This window comes from Corythoichthys intestinalis, chromosome 15 (genome assembly GCF_030265065.1).
Source record: "Corythoichthys intestinalis isolate RoL2023-P3 chromosome 15, ASM3026506v1, whole genome shotgun sequence".
NCBI lineage: Eukaryota > Metazoa > Chordata > Actinopteri > Syngnathiformes > Syngnathidae > Corythoichthys > Corythoichthys intestinalis.
Window position 1 is genome coordinate 16,477,641 of NC_080409.1, and position 14,872 is coordinate 16,492,512.

The 14,872-nt window shown below is 41.0% G+C and overlaps 1 protein-coding gene across 3 annotated transcripts in view; it reads left to right on the forward strand.

Moving 5' to 3' along the window:
• arhgef10 (Rho guanine nucleotide exchange factor (GEF) 10) overlaps nucleotides 1–14,872 on the forward strand; it is a 94,124-nt gene that overhangs the window by 23,455 nt on the left and 55,797 nt on the right. For all 3 annotated transcript variants that reach the window (XM_057859242.1, XM_057859243.1, XM_057859244.1), the window contains exons 2-8: nucleotides 333–439; nucleotides 9,712–10,062; nucleotides 10,520–10,843; nucleotides 12,514–12,550; nucleotides 12,668–12,756; nucleotides 12,950–13,006; nucleotides 13,329–13,507. In XM_057859242.1, coding sequence (XP_057715225.1) covers nucleotides 403–439; nucleotides 9,712–10,062; nucleotides 10,520–10,843; nucleotides 12,514–12,550; nucleotides 12,668–12,756; nucleotides 12,950–13,006; nucleotides 13,329–13,507 — 1,074 coding nt within the window. In that variant the 5' untranslated portion in view covers nucleotides 333–402. The remainder of the gene's footprint in view (nucleotides 1–332; nucleotides 440–9,711; nucleotides 10,063–10,519; nucleotides 10,844–12,513; nucleotides 12,551–12,667; nucleotides 12,757–12,949; nucleotides 13,007–13,328; nucleotides 13,508–14,872) is intronic.

The following is a 14,872-nucleotide window of genomic DNA, read 5'->3' on the forward strand; positions in this document are numbered from 1 at the left end:
ATTGACCTTGGGACCTTAACTGTTTCTCATTTGCATTTGAAAGAAAAAATCCTTATGAATCAGTTATTTACAATGTTTTGTCACACTATACGTACATGAACATGTTTGGGCATAGACAGGGGTGCCCAAACATTTGCATGTCACTGTGTACTTTATTAGGAGACCAATGAGAACAACAAGTCACATGCAAAAATGTGGACAGTTTACACAATATAGCCTGCCGAGTAACTGCACATAAAAAATGTATTGTAAAATTTTACTTCTGGGAAGCTTTTTTGGTTTAAGTGTTATATCTGTCCTTGTGACATCTTTTCACCTCTTCTTTCCTTCAGGAATGTTAGTGTGCATAGTTGATCCTCCCCATGCTGCCTGAAGAGCTTGTAGAGGAGAAGAGCTTTAAAGATGGATCTGGAAGAATTTCCTCCCCCACCTCCTGCAAGTAAGGTCAACAGTTTTGTCACAAACCCTATACAAACTGCTTCCCCAATGGTTCATGGCCATCTATCTCAATTGTTACCAATAAGGCCAATATTGTTGGCTCCATCCCTGCTTTCTTCTTTTCCGTAAATATTATTTTTAAATGCTTTGCTCCCAAACATTATGGACAGAGATGTGTCATCTTTTGCTGGGATCATTCCCGCAAGGCTAGTGGGGTTTTTAAGCAAATGCAGATAATGCTGCTCCTCCACTGTGGTGTGTGGGCACACGAGTGAGGGAGTTTCGAGAGTAAAATGTGCTGCGTGTAGACCAGACAATGTGCCTTAGTGTTTTGACCAATTGCTGCTGCATAGCAAGTACGCAAAACTACACAACGCATCATTCAGGAGTAGACACAGGCCAGAGAAATCCCCAACATAGCCACTTGTTTAACTTGCTTAATTTTCACTTCAGTAACTGCGGCTTTTCTATCTATCTAGTCTAATGTGTCTGTGTGTGTTTTATTCCACCAGACAAATAAATTGATCAGATTTATCCAAATAGTGGTACATACGGGGATCAAAACCAAACCACGAACTTGGTATGATTAGCACATCATGCTAACCAATTGAGCTAATGATGATGATGACAGTAGAGTGGAGGTTCTTTTTTCTCACAGTAAATCCCCCAAGTGCAACACATGTATCCAAACTACTCATATAAATAGGCACTTGGACGAAAAAACTGGAACTAATCTTTTTCACAATTATTTTTTCGTATTCTTCAAGGCTCACAGAACAATTGATGGCCCTTTTTATTTCATTCAAAAATTCCCAAAATAACTCGAGTTATTATTAAGTTTGTGATCCAATTTATGATCAAATATAGAGGATTCTAAATGTTTTAAGTCACATCTCAGTCAATTTTGAAAACGTTTTTTTCAGTCAAATATTCAGTTCATCATAATTGTGACTTGAAATAATGAAAAAAACTGCGACTTATAGTCCGAAAAATACGGTGCTCATAATTTTTTCATCATCATCCCCATTATCGAAATCATTAACAAGTAAACTAAACTAAATGAAACACAGTGGCTTTGAACTTAGTAGTGGTAACCACGTTGCCAGCTTTAAAACTTTGGCCTATATGCAATCAACTTTCTTTGAGAATAGCTCCAAACCATGACACAAGAGGGCAAGGGGGGTCAATCACAAAAAGGTGACATACCTACGGCCACAGGTGTGCTGTGCAAAATGGCGTTTTCGCAAGTGCCTAATATAAATGTTTCGTCTTGTCCTACCCACATTTTTTGTTCAATAAAAATATAGATGTTTTTCATTAGCTTACATTTGCACTTCAAAATGTTTCACGGTTGAAGTGGAGACTAAAACTCCACCAGAAATATTCCTGTTTGCAAACAATGCCACACTGCCATCTGTATTGACATGTCTTTTGTGCATTATGTTCTGGCCGAATGTGTGTTTGCCGTGGAAGTCACCAAAAGAGGATAACTTACTACATACATATTCATCCTTCACACTATTTCCACTATTAAGAGCAAACAGATGGAATAAGGCTGATATCATCTCTGCTTGCAAACTTGCTATTTCTCAAGCCTCTTGAGTGTGGTGCAGATAGGCGCGGGGTCACTGTGTTGACCTATGGCACTAGTCACAGCGTTGCTTGAACACTTTGACTAAAGGGTAGAACAACTACCTGTCAAAGCATGAGGGAATTTACAGCAGTGACTTAAAGACTTTTGCGTGACTGTGACAGACTTCAAAGCATCTGGGCTTTGTTGATGGCTCTAGCTGTGAGTACAGATGTAATCGCCCGCAAGTACTGGACTGCTAAGGGCTCGAGGCACGGCAAGCTTCAACCCTGGTTTTTGTCTCATGTTGTAGTAATGGCATGGAGAAAAGACATTTTCAGCCGCATAATAAAGAGGAAACACTCAGATGTGTAAAACAAAAAATAGTTATGGTGAAGTATGGGACAAGCAATGATGAAAGAATAGAATACTTCCTAAGGGAAGTTGAAAAAGCTGAGCAACAATACAGAAGAGGAACCAGATGAATTTCTGTTTTGCTGTGACGTACTGCCAAAAATGATTACACAAACCTTTCAAAGTTTTTTTAAGAGTTACTAAGTTTTCAGGGAATATAAGGTAAGATTCACATTTCCTGGGCAGGTTCATGGCTTTTAAGAATACTTGTTCAGTCACGGCAAGACTTTTAGAAGTTAGAAGCCAATACCAAGGCGATAGAAAAGCATGGAATATGGACTCGTTGGATATGAACAATGCATATCTGTTTTAGGCATACAGTTGTGGTCAAAAGTTTACATACACTTGTGAGGAACATAATGTCATGGCTCTCTTGAGTTTCCAGTTATTTCTACAACTCTGATTTTTCTCCGATAGAGTGATTGGAACAGATACTTCTTTGTCACAAAAAACATTCATGAAGTTTGGTTCTTTTATGACTTTATTATGGGTTAACAGAAAAAGTGATCAAATCTGCTAGGTCAAAAATATACACAGCAACACGAATTAGCAATTTTTTGTGAGTGATTATTGACTTGAACAATCATTGACTTGAACAAGTCAGGAAAGTCACTTGGGGCCATTTCAAAGCAGCTGCAAGTCCCAAGAGCAACAGTGCAAACAATTTTATGTAAGTATAAAGTGCATGGCACTGTTTTGTCACTGCCACGATCAGGAAGAAAACGCAAGCTATCACCTGCTGCTGAGAGAAAATTGGTCAGGAGGGTGAAGATTCAACCGAGAATCACCAAAAAGCAGATCTACCAAGAATTAGAAGCTGCTGGAACACAAGTGTCTGTCCACAGTCAAGCGTGTTTTGCATCTCCATGGACTGAGAGGCTGCCGTGCAAGAAGGAAGCCCTTGCTCCAAAAGCGGCACCTTAAGGCTCGACTGAAGTTTGCTGCTGATCACATGGACAAAGATAAGACCTTCTGGAGGAAAGTTCTGTGGTCAGACGAAACAAAAATCGAGCTGTTTGGCCACAATGCCCACCAATATGTTTGGAGGAGAAAAGGTGAGGCCTCTAACCCCAAGTACACCATGCCTACCGTCAAGCACGGTAGTGGTAGTATTATGCTGTGGGGCTGTTTTTCTGCCAATGGAACTGGTGCTTTACAGAGAGTAAATGGGATAATGAAGAAGGAGGATTACCTTCAAATTCTTCAAGATAACCTAACGTCCTCAGCCCGAAGATTGGGTCTTGGGCGCAGTTGGGTGTTCCAACAGGACAATGACCCCAAACACACATCAAAAGTGGTAATGGAATGGCTAAATCAGGCTAGAATTAAGGTTTTCGAATGGCCTTCCCAAAGTCCTGACTTAAACCCCTTTGAGAACTTGTGGACAATGCTGAAGAAACTAGTCCATGTCAGAAAGCCATCAAATTTAACTGAACTGCACCAATTCTGCCAAGAGGAGTGGTCAAAGATTCAACCAGAAGCTTGCCAGAAGCTTGTGGATGGCTACCAAAAGCGCCTAATTGAAGTGAAAATGGCCAAGGGACATGTTACCAAGTATTAGAGCTGCTGTATGTATATTTTTGACCCAGCAGATTTGATCACTTTTTTTCTGTTCAGCCATAATAAAGTCATAAAAGAACCAAACTTCATGAATGTTTTTTGTGACAAAGAAGTATCTGTTCCAATCACTCTATCGGAGAAAAATCAGAGTTGTAGAAATAACTGGAAACTCAAGAGAGCCATGACATTATGTTCCTCACAAGTGTATGTAAACTTTTGACCACAACTGTATGCCTAAAACAGATATGCATTGTTCATATCCAACGAGTCCATATTCCATGCTTTTCTATCGCCTTGGTATTGGCTTCTAACTTCTAAAAGTCTTGCCGTGACTGAACAAGTATTCTTAAAAGCCATGAACTGGAAACTCAAGAGAGCCATGACATTATGTTCTTCACAAGTGTATGTAAACTTTTGACCACAACTGTATTTAACAACTATGACAGTTTGATATATGTGTGTGGGTGTGTGGGTGTTTTTTTTAACACTCTACCCACTTTAAATCTGAAAGGTCAAATGAAATTAAGAATGTACTCCAAAAGTGATACAAATTAAACAACATTCCTGTGTGAATGTTTGCATGTTCCTGTGTTGGCAGGGGTTTAGTCCAGGTACTCTTGTTTCCACCCACGTCTCCAAAACATGGATGGTAGATTACTTGAACAATAAATTATCCATACATAGGTCTGAATGTGAGTGGCTGTTTTTCTGTTTGTGCAATGTGATTTGCTGGCAACTAGTTATGGGTGTTCCCTGTCTTTTGGCCTGAGTCAGCTGGGATGATAATATAGATAAGCATTAAGCAGTAGAAAGAATGGATGGTTAATCATGATAAAATTGCATTACATGTATACAGTATATCAACTACCTCACGGCCACAGCTCCGATCGGCCACCTCAACAATGGAGGCGCGGAACATGGCCCACTTGAACTCAATGTCCCCCAGCTCTTTCTGACAGGGGATTCAACCAGACCTTCCCAGCAAACCCTCAAAATACATTTGGGTCTGCCAGGCCAGGCCAGGCCAGCATATTCTCTGCCATCGGAGCAAACACACCACCAGGTGGTGATCAGTTAACAACTCCGCCCCCCTCTTCACCCAAAGGTCCAAAACATGCCAATCCGATGACACCATTACAAAGTCGATCATCGAACTGCGGCATAGGGTGTCCTGGTGCCAATTGCACGGACGGACACCCCTATGTTTGAACTTAGTGTTTGTTATGGACAAACCTGGGGGGGGGGTCCTTCTAATCACGCCCCTCTAGGTCTCGCTGTCATTGCCAACCTGAGCGTTGAAGTCCCCCAGCAGAACGAGAGAGTCCCCAGAAGGAGCGCTTTCCGGCACACCCTCCAAGGACTCCGAAAAGGGTTAGGGTTAGGTACTCTGAGGTACTCTACCCTTCGGTGCATAACCACAAACAACAGTCAGGACCCCGCAGCCCACCCGAAGGCGGAGGGAGGCTACCCTTTCGTACAGGCGCCAAGCCGGAGGGCAATATGTACAGTATGTCCACGCCTGCTCGGCGCCTCTCACCGTGGCCAACTCCAGAGTGGAAGAGAGTTTAACCCTTCTTGAGAGGACTGGTACCCAAACCCAAACTGTGTGTGGAGGCAAGTCCGACTATATCTAGTCGGAACTTCTCTGCCTCACACACCAGCTCAGGCTACTTCCCCGCCAGAGAGGTGACATTCCATGTCCCAAGAGTTAGCTTCTTTAGCTAGGGGTCAGGACCGCCAAGGCCCCCGCCTTTGGCTTTCACCCAACTTCCTACGCACCTGACCCCTCTGGCCCCTCCTACAGGTGGTGAGCCCATGGGAAGGGGGCCCCACGTTGCCTTTTTGGGCTGTGCCCGGCCGGGCCCCATGGATATAGGCCCGGTCACCAGACGCTTGCCGTCGAGCCCCACCTCCATCCCTGGCTCCAGAGGGGGGCCCCGATAACTCGCGTCTGGGCGAGGGAGAACTACCGTAAGTCCATATTTCATATTCATCATAAGGGGGTTTTTGAGCCATGCTTTGTCTGGTCCCTCACTTAGGACCTGTTTGCCATGGGTGACCCTGGCAGCGGCATAAAGCCCCAGACAACATAGCTCCTAGGATCATTGGGACACGCAAACCCCTCCACCACGGTAAGGTAATGACTCATGGAGGGATACCAAAAGAACAAGGTCCCGGATACAAGTGGCTGAAATGAGTTCCTCTGCAGGATGTCCAGGCTCTCCCTTAGAGATGGGGTGAGAAGCTCGGTCATCCGGGAGGGACTTGGGATGAGCTGCAACTCCTGCACGTTGAGAGGAGCCAGTTGAGGTGGCTTAGGCATCTGGTTCGAATGCTTGATAGCGGATTTCGGGCATGTCCCACCGGCGGGAGGCCCTGAGGATGACCAATGACACGCTGTAGAGATTATGTCTCTTGGCTGGCTTGGGAATGCCTTGGGATCCTGTCGGAGGAGCTGCTTGAAGTGGCTGGGGAGAGGGAAGTCTGGGCCAAAGGCTGCTAAAGCTGCTGCCCCCGTTACACAACCCTGGGTTAAGTGGTAGATAATGGACGGATGGATGGTATACAGCAGTACTTCTCAAATGGTGGGGCGCGCCCCCCCAGGGGGGCGCAGAGCGATGCCAGAGGGGGCGCGAGTGACCTCGGGGAACATGCTTTTATTTTTTAAAATTTTTTTGCCGTACTAGAATAAAGTGTACTTGCACATCCACTCCGTGGGTGGCAGTGGCGCTCTCATTTTCAAAGTGCGTGCAGTATTTTTGAAGTAAGCAAGAGCACACGGAAGAGACTCATGCAGAGCTGGACTCACGCAGCGACCCACTGTCTTCTTCGATTCTCACGTGTCCGGCCGAGAAGTGCCGTTTTCGGCTTGGGATCGTCACGACCACCGCCCTCACCTACGGTTCTACTTCGGCCGCCGAGAATGCGCTTTTTTCGGGCCGTTTGCCTTTGACTTTTAATATAGTGGGAAATGAGGAAAGACCACTGTTTACTGAGTCTAAAAATGATTATAGCGGAGAAGCCAAATCAGTTAAGACGCCACTTAAAGACATTCGACCTCAATCTCATTGATAAGCCGCTTGATTGTTTTTCAGCGAAAATGTGCCGAATATTGCCAATTGTCACAATCGTCCCGCTTTGTCAGTGTTATATCAGTAAACCAGTGAGCACTGTGGTGAATCAGCGAAAATAAAAACTTTCCTTCTGTCCAAAGACTCCCCCCCCCCCCCCCCCCCCCCCCTTCTATTCAGTTTTGTTTTTCGGTCAAATTTTTTGGCACGTTGTCCTGAAGAGTAAATGTTTCTAATCAATTTGAATTTGTTATTATTTACTGATTTTATTACATTTTATTTTTCAGTATCAAATGGTCAAAAATGTACCTTGAGTGTATTTTTACAGTTTGGATGTGACTTTTTTTTTATTTTATTTTTTTAACTTCAGGCAAATTGATGCGCGTTAAGTCTTTTCTGTTACAAGCAACACAATGTTAAAAAAGTTATACTTTATTATAAGTTGATCTATGTTACTTTTTTTCTTTAATAGAAAAAAAAGGACACAATGTTAGGCTGAGGCGTACTTATAATAGTAATATAGACGAATGATACTATTTACAGTGGCGGCAGAGAGTTGGGGGGGGCGCGAAACATTTACGTCTTCCTTGGGGGGGCGTAACAGAAAATAATTGAGAAGCACTGGTATACAGTATTTAAAGTTTAACTACAATGATTTGGATCGATGTCATAATAGGAAGGGCTGGACTGTGGAGTCCTTAAAAAGGTAATAAGAATTAGACACTGTACACTGTGATGCACATTCCACTTTGTTGTGAGGGGAAACTGAACGCCTGGTGCAAAACGTGGAATTTTGTTATCTTTGGGAACACATTCAGGATATGAGTGTCAAAACCTTGGATTGTAAGCTAATACAGTCAAGCTGTGAACGTAGAAGAATGAAGAATCTGAACAATACCGATTTAGAAACTTTTGAATAATATTCATAATATTATATTATAATGCCAGTGGCCCAAAATTGTTCTTCCTCCAGAGTTCTCCTTGTATTTTCAACTTTTTCTTACTGATTTAAATGTCACAAATGTTGCCCACACCCTTAAAACCAAGATTTTTTTTAATTTATTTTTTTATTTTTTATTTTTTTTAACAAATTTAGGCCGCGCTCCTCTAATCTGGGAGAAACGGCTCACTTAACTGGCCTAATTGTGATGTGGAAACTAAAAAGACATTTGTTGTTGGCTTCCAGTTTGCTGCCAAGTGACTGCTCTTGTGTCTTTCAATTATTAACTCAATCCCCGTTGGAGCTCCATATCTTTTTTACTTTAGAGTGGAAGAGTGAGCTGCTGTACATTTTTGGGAGGTGAGAATAACTGTTCTTGTTGACCCCACCCTTAATTATAAGTCTGTGTGGAGCTCTTTAATGGACAGAAATAGAACTACCACACACACAGTGAAACAGCTACAAAGGTATTTTTAAAAACCCAATGTCTTTATTTTTACTTGTATTTCGCGAAGCTGTGAAAATATAAAATTCATTGACATATCATTTGATCTCATATGTCTGGATATGTTTGCTAATGTCTTGTTTCATGTGCAACTCAGATATTTACCAATATTCAAAGCACTCACTTTATTTTAATTTTGTGTGACTTTGGCAGTGATTGCAGTCTCAATTTTAACGGAAGATTTTTTTTTACACTATGTTATGTTTCACACTGGCCTTTAGTGGAGTGAAAGTCCTAAACTATATTATGACTAAAATATATAATGTATATTATACCCCCCTACCAAAAAAAGGGGGGAAAAAATGAATAAAAGCTTACTGGACCAAGCTAAACAGTCAAAGCTGTTTTCTTCAATGACGACAAGTGCAAGTTCCCAGAAAATGGATTAGAGGTGCTATGAAATAATATAGCAAGTGACTTTAAAATGGTAGCAGACCATGGTTTTGACAAGAATCCATCCAAAAAAAGTGACATCAGTCAATAATGAAATCAGATCTTAATTAGTCTTCCTTTCTCACCCGCCTTGGCACGGTCACAAAAAAATCTCCAAACAGAAGATGATGTCACAACCAGAATTGCTGAAAAAAGTGGGCATTCGCTGATGCATTGTTTTGGGTGGATGAACTATAAGATAAAATAAAAAAAAGATTTGAGTGCCAAATTTGTTTCAATACATGTAAAATTATATTAGTGCAATCATTTTCATTTTTTTGCGACGGTCCTCTTTTAAATGTAGCCCCCAGCTCGATGCTCCTTTCGCTTGGTTTCCTCACATGCACGCTGGACAGTGGCAAATAAAGACTCTCACTGCTCGTATTGAGTTTCTTCCTTTAATCCTACAAAAAGCGACTCCACACCACGATATCCAAAACGTAAACAAAAGAGCAAACTGAGAGAATAATGAGGAAACGAGAAATTTTCCACTTTAAATCATGAATATATTGAAAGGGAGAATAAAGAGACAAGTAAAAAAACTGTGTGGCTCTCTTCCTTATGCTTTGGCGTACCTGTTCGCACACACAGCTCCTCTTGCATACGTCGTCAAACATGACATCACAAGCTTGTTTTATGAAACCAAATAAAAAATAACAAGAATTATTAACTCAAACATTGTTTAGGCTCCTACACATACCCTATGACATTTATTTTGGTGATGTGTTGTTGCCTCTGCATTTTATGCTTGAGAATAATTTTATTTGTATTGAATATGCAGTTCTGGATGAGGATGAAGATGAAGGGGAAGCCTTTGACTTTGATGACAGTGGTGATGATATCCCCGAAGCAGACCGACCACACCCTGATCACAAGAGCAAGAATCAGACTCACGCTGATCTTGTGTGTCATGCGGCAGAGGGTGATATCCCCAGTCTGGCCCCCAAAATATCTTCCATTTTACCTGACACCACTCCTCCAGCAGAATTATCTGGATGCAGGGTCTTTACCGCTGTTGAATCTGCAGCAGCAGATGTCCCGGTTGCTGCTGAGGAAACTGATGACAAGGAGATAAATTTACCTTTGCCTCCTCCACCTGAGGTTTCTATAGAAAATGATGCTAGAACAACAGGTTTGTATCACACAAATTGCTGGCTTAAAACATACAGTATTGTGCTTTTGGCAACTGTCACTGTTGTCCACATTCGCTTTGTTTTTATTACATTATCTAATCGTTCCTAAAGTGGGGTATTCGGTCGCTCTCATAACACCTTGTAACACTGACCGCCTGCTGCTGGACAGTGTCTGTTTTTTGTCACTAACAGCTGACAAGCAGCAGTCTAGGTTAATTTCAGTTAATTTGTATTGTTCCTAATAAAGGGTGTTCTACTTGAAAGGCAAGGCTTTCCACTCAACACTTGTTTACAAGTTAACACATTTTTTATCAACTTTTATGATGTATCTACTGAGGGTTTACATGTGATCAATCAAAATTTAATTATATCATATTTTCAATGTGATGATGTAGTTTTTAATCATTGTGCTTGCTGCCACATATTTATCTGTTAACTTCCTTTTGCTTACACCAGAGAGTGATCATCAGGAAGTGCTGAGCAATATCGAAACTGCCCCAAGGAGCTCCTCCAAAGTCAACCCCTATTCTGTTATTGACATCACTCCACTTCAGCAGGAGAACCTCGAGCAGCACGATTGCTCCTCTGCTCCTTCTGAATCACGAGAGTCCAAGGAGCAAGTAGGAGATGCCCAGGATTCCCCAAGCAGCCCTGGTGGTATTACCTCAGGCTATTCTGTACCAGTGCCCTGTGGCTATGCGACGCCATCGGGCGTACCGCTCATCATTCCTGCTTATACCACACCTGTGATTATTCGAAACCTCTCTGTGGATGAGGATGGTAAAATTCTTATGATTCTTTTAATTTAGTTTCTCAATTAAAATATATTTTTCTAATAGACTATTTCATGGTTAATACCAACCAAGATCAGGGAGCCCCACAAAACTGTGTATGATCATTTGGATTGGAAAGACACACTAATTAATTTTAACAATACTGGCATTTGAGAAAATATTTAAAGGTATTTTGTTTTAACTGTTGAGTGTAATGACCAAGATTTTACTCAGTTTCCCTATGCCTTGTGCCCCCTTGTTAACGCCAAAGGTCATTTTATTTTTTGCCTGAAGTTAAATTCCTTTTTAGGCCTGCACAAAGACCTACATATCCAAGGTCATGACACACAAATGCTTGCTCAGCTTCCTATTCAGTCTGCTTTTTTCTTCCTTTTCTAGTTTTCCGAAACCCTTGCCACATGAAAATTCCAGCTATTTTTAGTCTCCTGTCGTAATATGTGTTAGGTATGAAGATCTTGCTCTTTCACTAAAGACTGGAATGCGCTAGAGCATTGATTCTCAAAGTGTGGCGCAAGTACATCACCAGTAATTCGCAGGCACCCTCCAGTTGTACTTGAAAGAATCAATAAATACATACTCAAACCTCCTTGACTTATATAAAAAAAAACATCCACTTTAGTATATTTGACCATATTGCTGGCTTTACCTTTTAAAGTGCTATAGATCCGCTTTTAATCTTTCACAACTCTTGTCTCATGATGCCAGATACACCATAAGCATGCCCTCTACTGGCTAACTTGGAACCCACAGGCAACAATAAGTCTACAATTAACTACTTAGCCCTGAGACATAAAATTAAAAATAATTCTCAGAAAATCGATGCATATACATCCCTGGAATATAAATTTAATTCTGATCCCCCTCACAAATATCGGAGAAGAAGCCATTTTATGTCTCACTTTATTAATGTAATTTAATATCCCTAATCGCCAACAAAAAGAACAATAACCAGGTTATTCCAGAACACTATGCCGGAAGGGTGTGCAAGCATGCCCTATACTGGCTAACTTGTAACCTACAGACACCGATAAATCCGCAATTAATTTATCAGCCCTGATACAAACAAATCAAAAATTGGGTTTCAAGGATTGGTCGATATTGGCCTATGCTACATAGCCACCAAGTTTCAAGGCAATTGGTTCACACATGACAGAGGAGTAGGACTTCAAAGTTCCAGAAGAACAACAGCTACTTGAGTGCTTTCTTGACAGACCTTCAGTCGTTAACAAAGCGAGTGAGATTTATCGCCTTCTTTTATGACGGTCTAAAAATTAAACTCAATTTTTATTTGACTTTAAGTGTCATCAGACTGCAATTCATCTGCAATTCATCTCTCTGTCTGGCTTCATTCTAATTGAACCGTTCCTCCCCCAAACTAAATGTGATGTCGCCACACTAGATTATTTGATCATGTACAGTATGTTTTATTTCTCTGTTGCCAGGCAAAGACAGCAATTTCTGATAGTAAGGGAACTATTAGTGACACCTAGCGGTCCATTTCTAAATGCACAGCATTTCAGTACTGTATGGTTTGTACCTTGTTTAAACTGTATTGCGAGTACTGAATCTCTAATACTGTATATCTTAAATGGCCCACTAAGTTTTCATTTTTAAAAATCAATGGTTTTTCATATTTTCTCTGCATTTTCTCTACAGTCACGGTGATTCGGGCAGGGAACCTTTCAGCTGACAGGTGTGTTTGTGTGTGTGACAAAATGCATTGACTTATTTTTACATTCTTTAACTTCACTGCATCTTACCATGAAGCAGAAAATACTGACCAATGGATCCCCCCCCCAATGTCTTAAAGTGTTTTCAGTGAGCATTGTACACCTATTAGAGAGGAGGATGCTCTGGCAAAGTGGGCATCAGATCCGGCAAATACTGCATGGATGGAAAGTAAGAACTACAAAGTACATTGCCATTGCCTGCCTCAGACACAACGGCTGACTCTTTGACTCTCTTTTAACATTTGTTTTGACTCTTGGACCTCCTTCCTAATTTTATTGAGGAAGCAAACTTCCGTTTGCATTCTCTTTTGTCTGACTTAGTAGTGTTCCTTTGCAGTTCTAAACTCTCTTTATGGTTTTAGATCCTGATGAGGTGATTTATGATGATGTGCCCAGGGAGAACTCTGACTCAAATACAGGTATTTTTTTCCCCACAAATATGTCTAAGATGTCAAGAACAATTCTCGACTTTTAAAAAATGTTTTCATCTATGTTTAATTTCCTTAGAAGTACTGTATTGATGTTTTTCAGCCCATATTTTTACTATTTCAGTGTCATTCTTATCACCTATGTGTTAGGCTAAAGTAGCAACCCAAGAGGACATGGAGTTGCAAATAGGTCCAAATGGGCATACTCTATCAATAATAACCCATGTTTAGGATCAGTTTCACTTGCATTTTGATGAAATATTTTATGAAAGATGTCACTTCTTCGTACAACTCGATCTCACTGCTCACACAGAACCAGATGAGATGATTTATGATGACGTGGAGCTCGGTGATGAAGGAGGTTCCCTTGACAATGGCTGGAGCTCGAGCGAGTTTGAAAGCTACGATGAGACTAGTGATGGGGAAGGCCGCTCTGAAAATGGCCTGCCCAATGCCTTCATGAGGGGGAAGCCAGCCCAAACAAAAACCCATGTAGGTACCACCATTACTGTACTGCGCTCGCTTGGCAGTTTGTTTTTCATTAGGGTTTCAGCTGGAGAAATTGCAATAAGGCATGCTTGAAATACTCATCTACAAGTACAGTATGTGTTAACAAATGCACCAGATAGTACAGTGAAATACTGATACTGTTATTTCTTTCAACATTAATTGATAATTAATAATTTAATCAAATCCATATTTTATGTCAAGACTTAAAAAAAAAAAAAAAAAAATTAAAGCGGGCACATATTTATAATTGTGCATGTTTATAATACAGTGTACTTTTATTTCTTGTTATTATGAATTTAGGGCTATAAATATGACGTGACTTGACTTCTTCCCTCAGTTACCTGTGACCCCTGTATGCATGAAAGCAACACAAAAGAAAAAAATCTCCAAAACTCATCCTTTTTTCAGGGAATTAAAAGGGATCTATGTTGAGCCATTAATATTGCATCATGAAAGACAGGAAAAAAATTAAGATACACATGAAGAGACTGATGACTTACTGTATATCAAGTTTTGCCCTGATGCTTGCAATATTTGAATAATGTACTGTTATTTCTTTTTATTGTTAATAATCGTTGTGATTTTTTTCCCTCTGAAAAACTCAAGTTTGAGCATAGCTCCTATAAAGGTCTATTGATGCATTGTGTAATATATCAGTCAGATATACATTTTTAAAAAGATACAAAATCATACTACTATTGTACATACAGTGGGGCAAATAAGTATTTAGTCCACGTCTAATTGTGCAAGTGCTCCCACTTGATAATATTAGAGAGGCCTGTGATTGTCAAGATGGGTAAACCTCAACCATGAGAGACAGAATGTGGGAAAAAAAAAACAGAAAATCACATTGTTTTTTAAAGAATTTATTTGCAAATCATGGTGCCACTTAATTATTTGGTCAATACCAAAAGTTCATCTCAATACTTTGTTATGTACCCTTTGTTGGCAATAACTGAGGCCAAACATTTTCTGTTACTCTTCACAAGCTTTTCACACACTGTTGCTGGTATTTTGGCCCATTCCTCCATGCAGATCTCCTCTAGAGCAGTGATGCTTTGGGGCTGTCGTTGGGCAACACGGACTTTCAACTCCCTCCACAGATTTTCTATGGGTTTGAGATCTGGAGACTGGCCAGGCCACTCCACCTTGAAGACCTTGAAATGCTTCTTACGAAGCCATTCCTTTGTTGCTCCCTCCTCACCCCGTGGCGTCAAAATGATAACAAGAACGGTGAGCCAAAATCCCAGAACCACATGGGGGGACCTAGTGAATGACCTACAGAGAGCTGGGACCGCAGTAACAAAGACTACTATCAGTAACACAATGCGCGGCCAGGAACTCAAA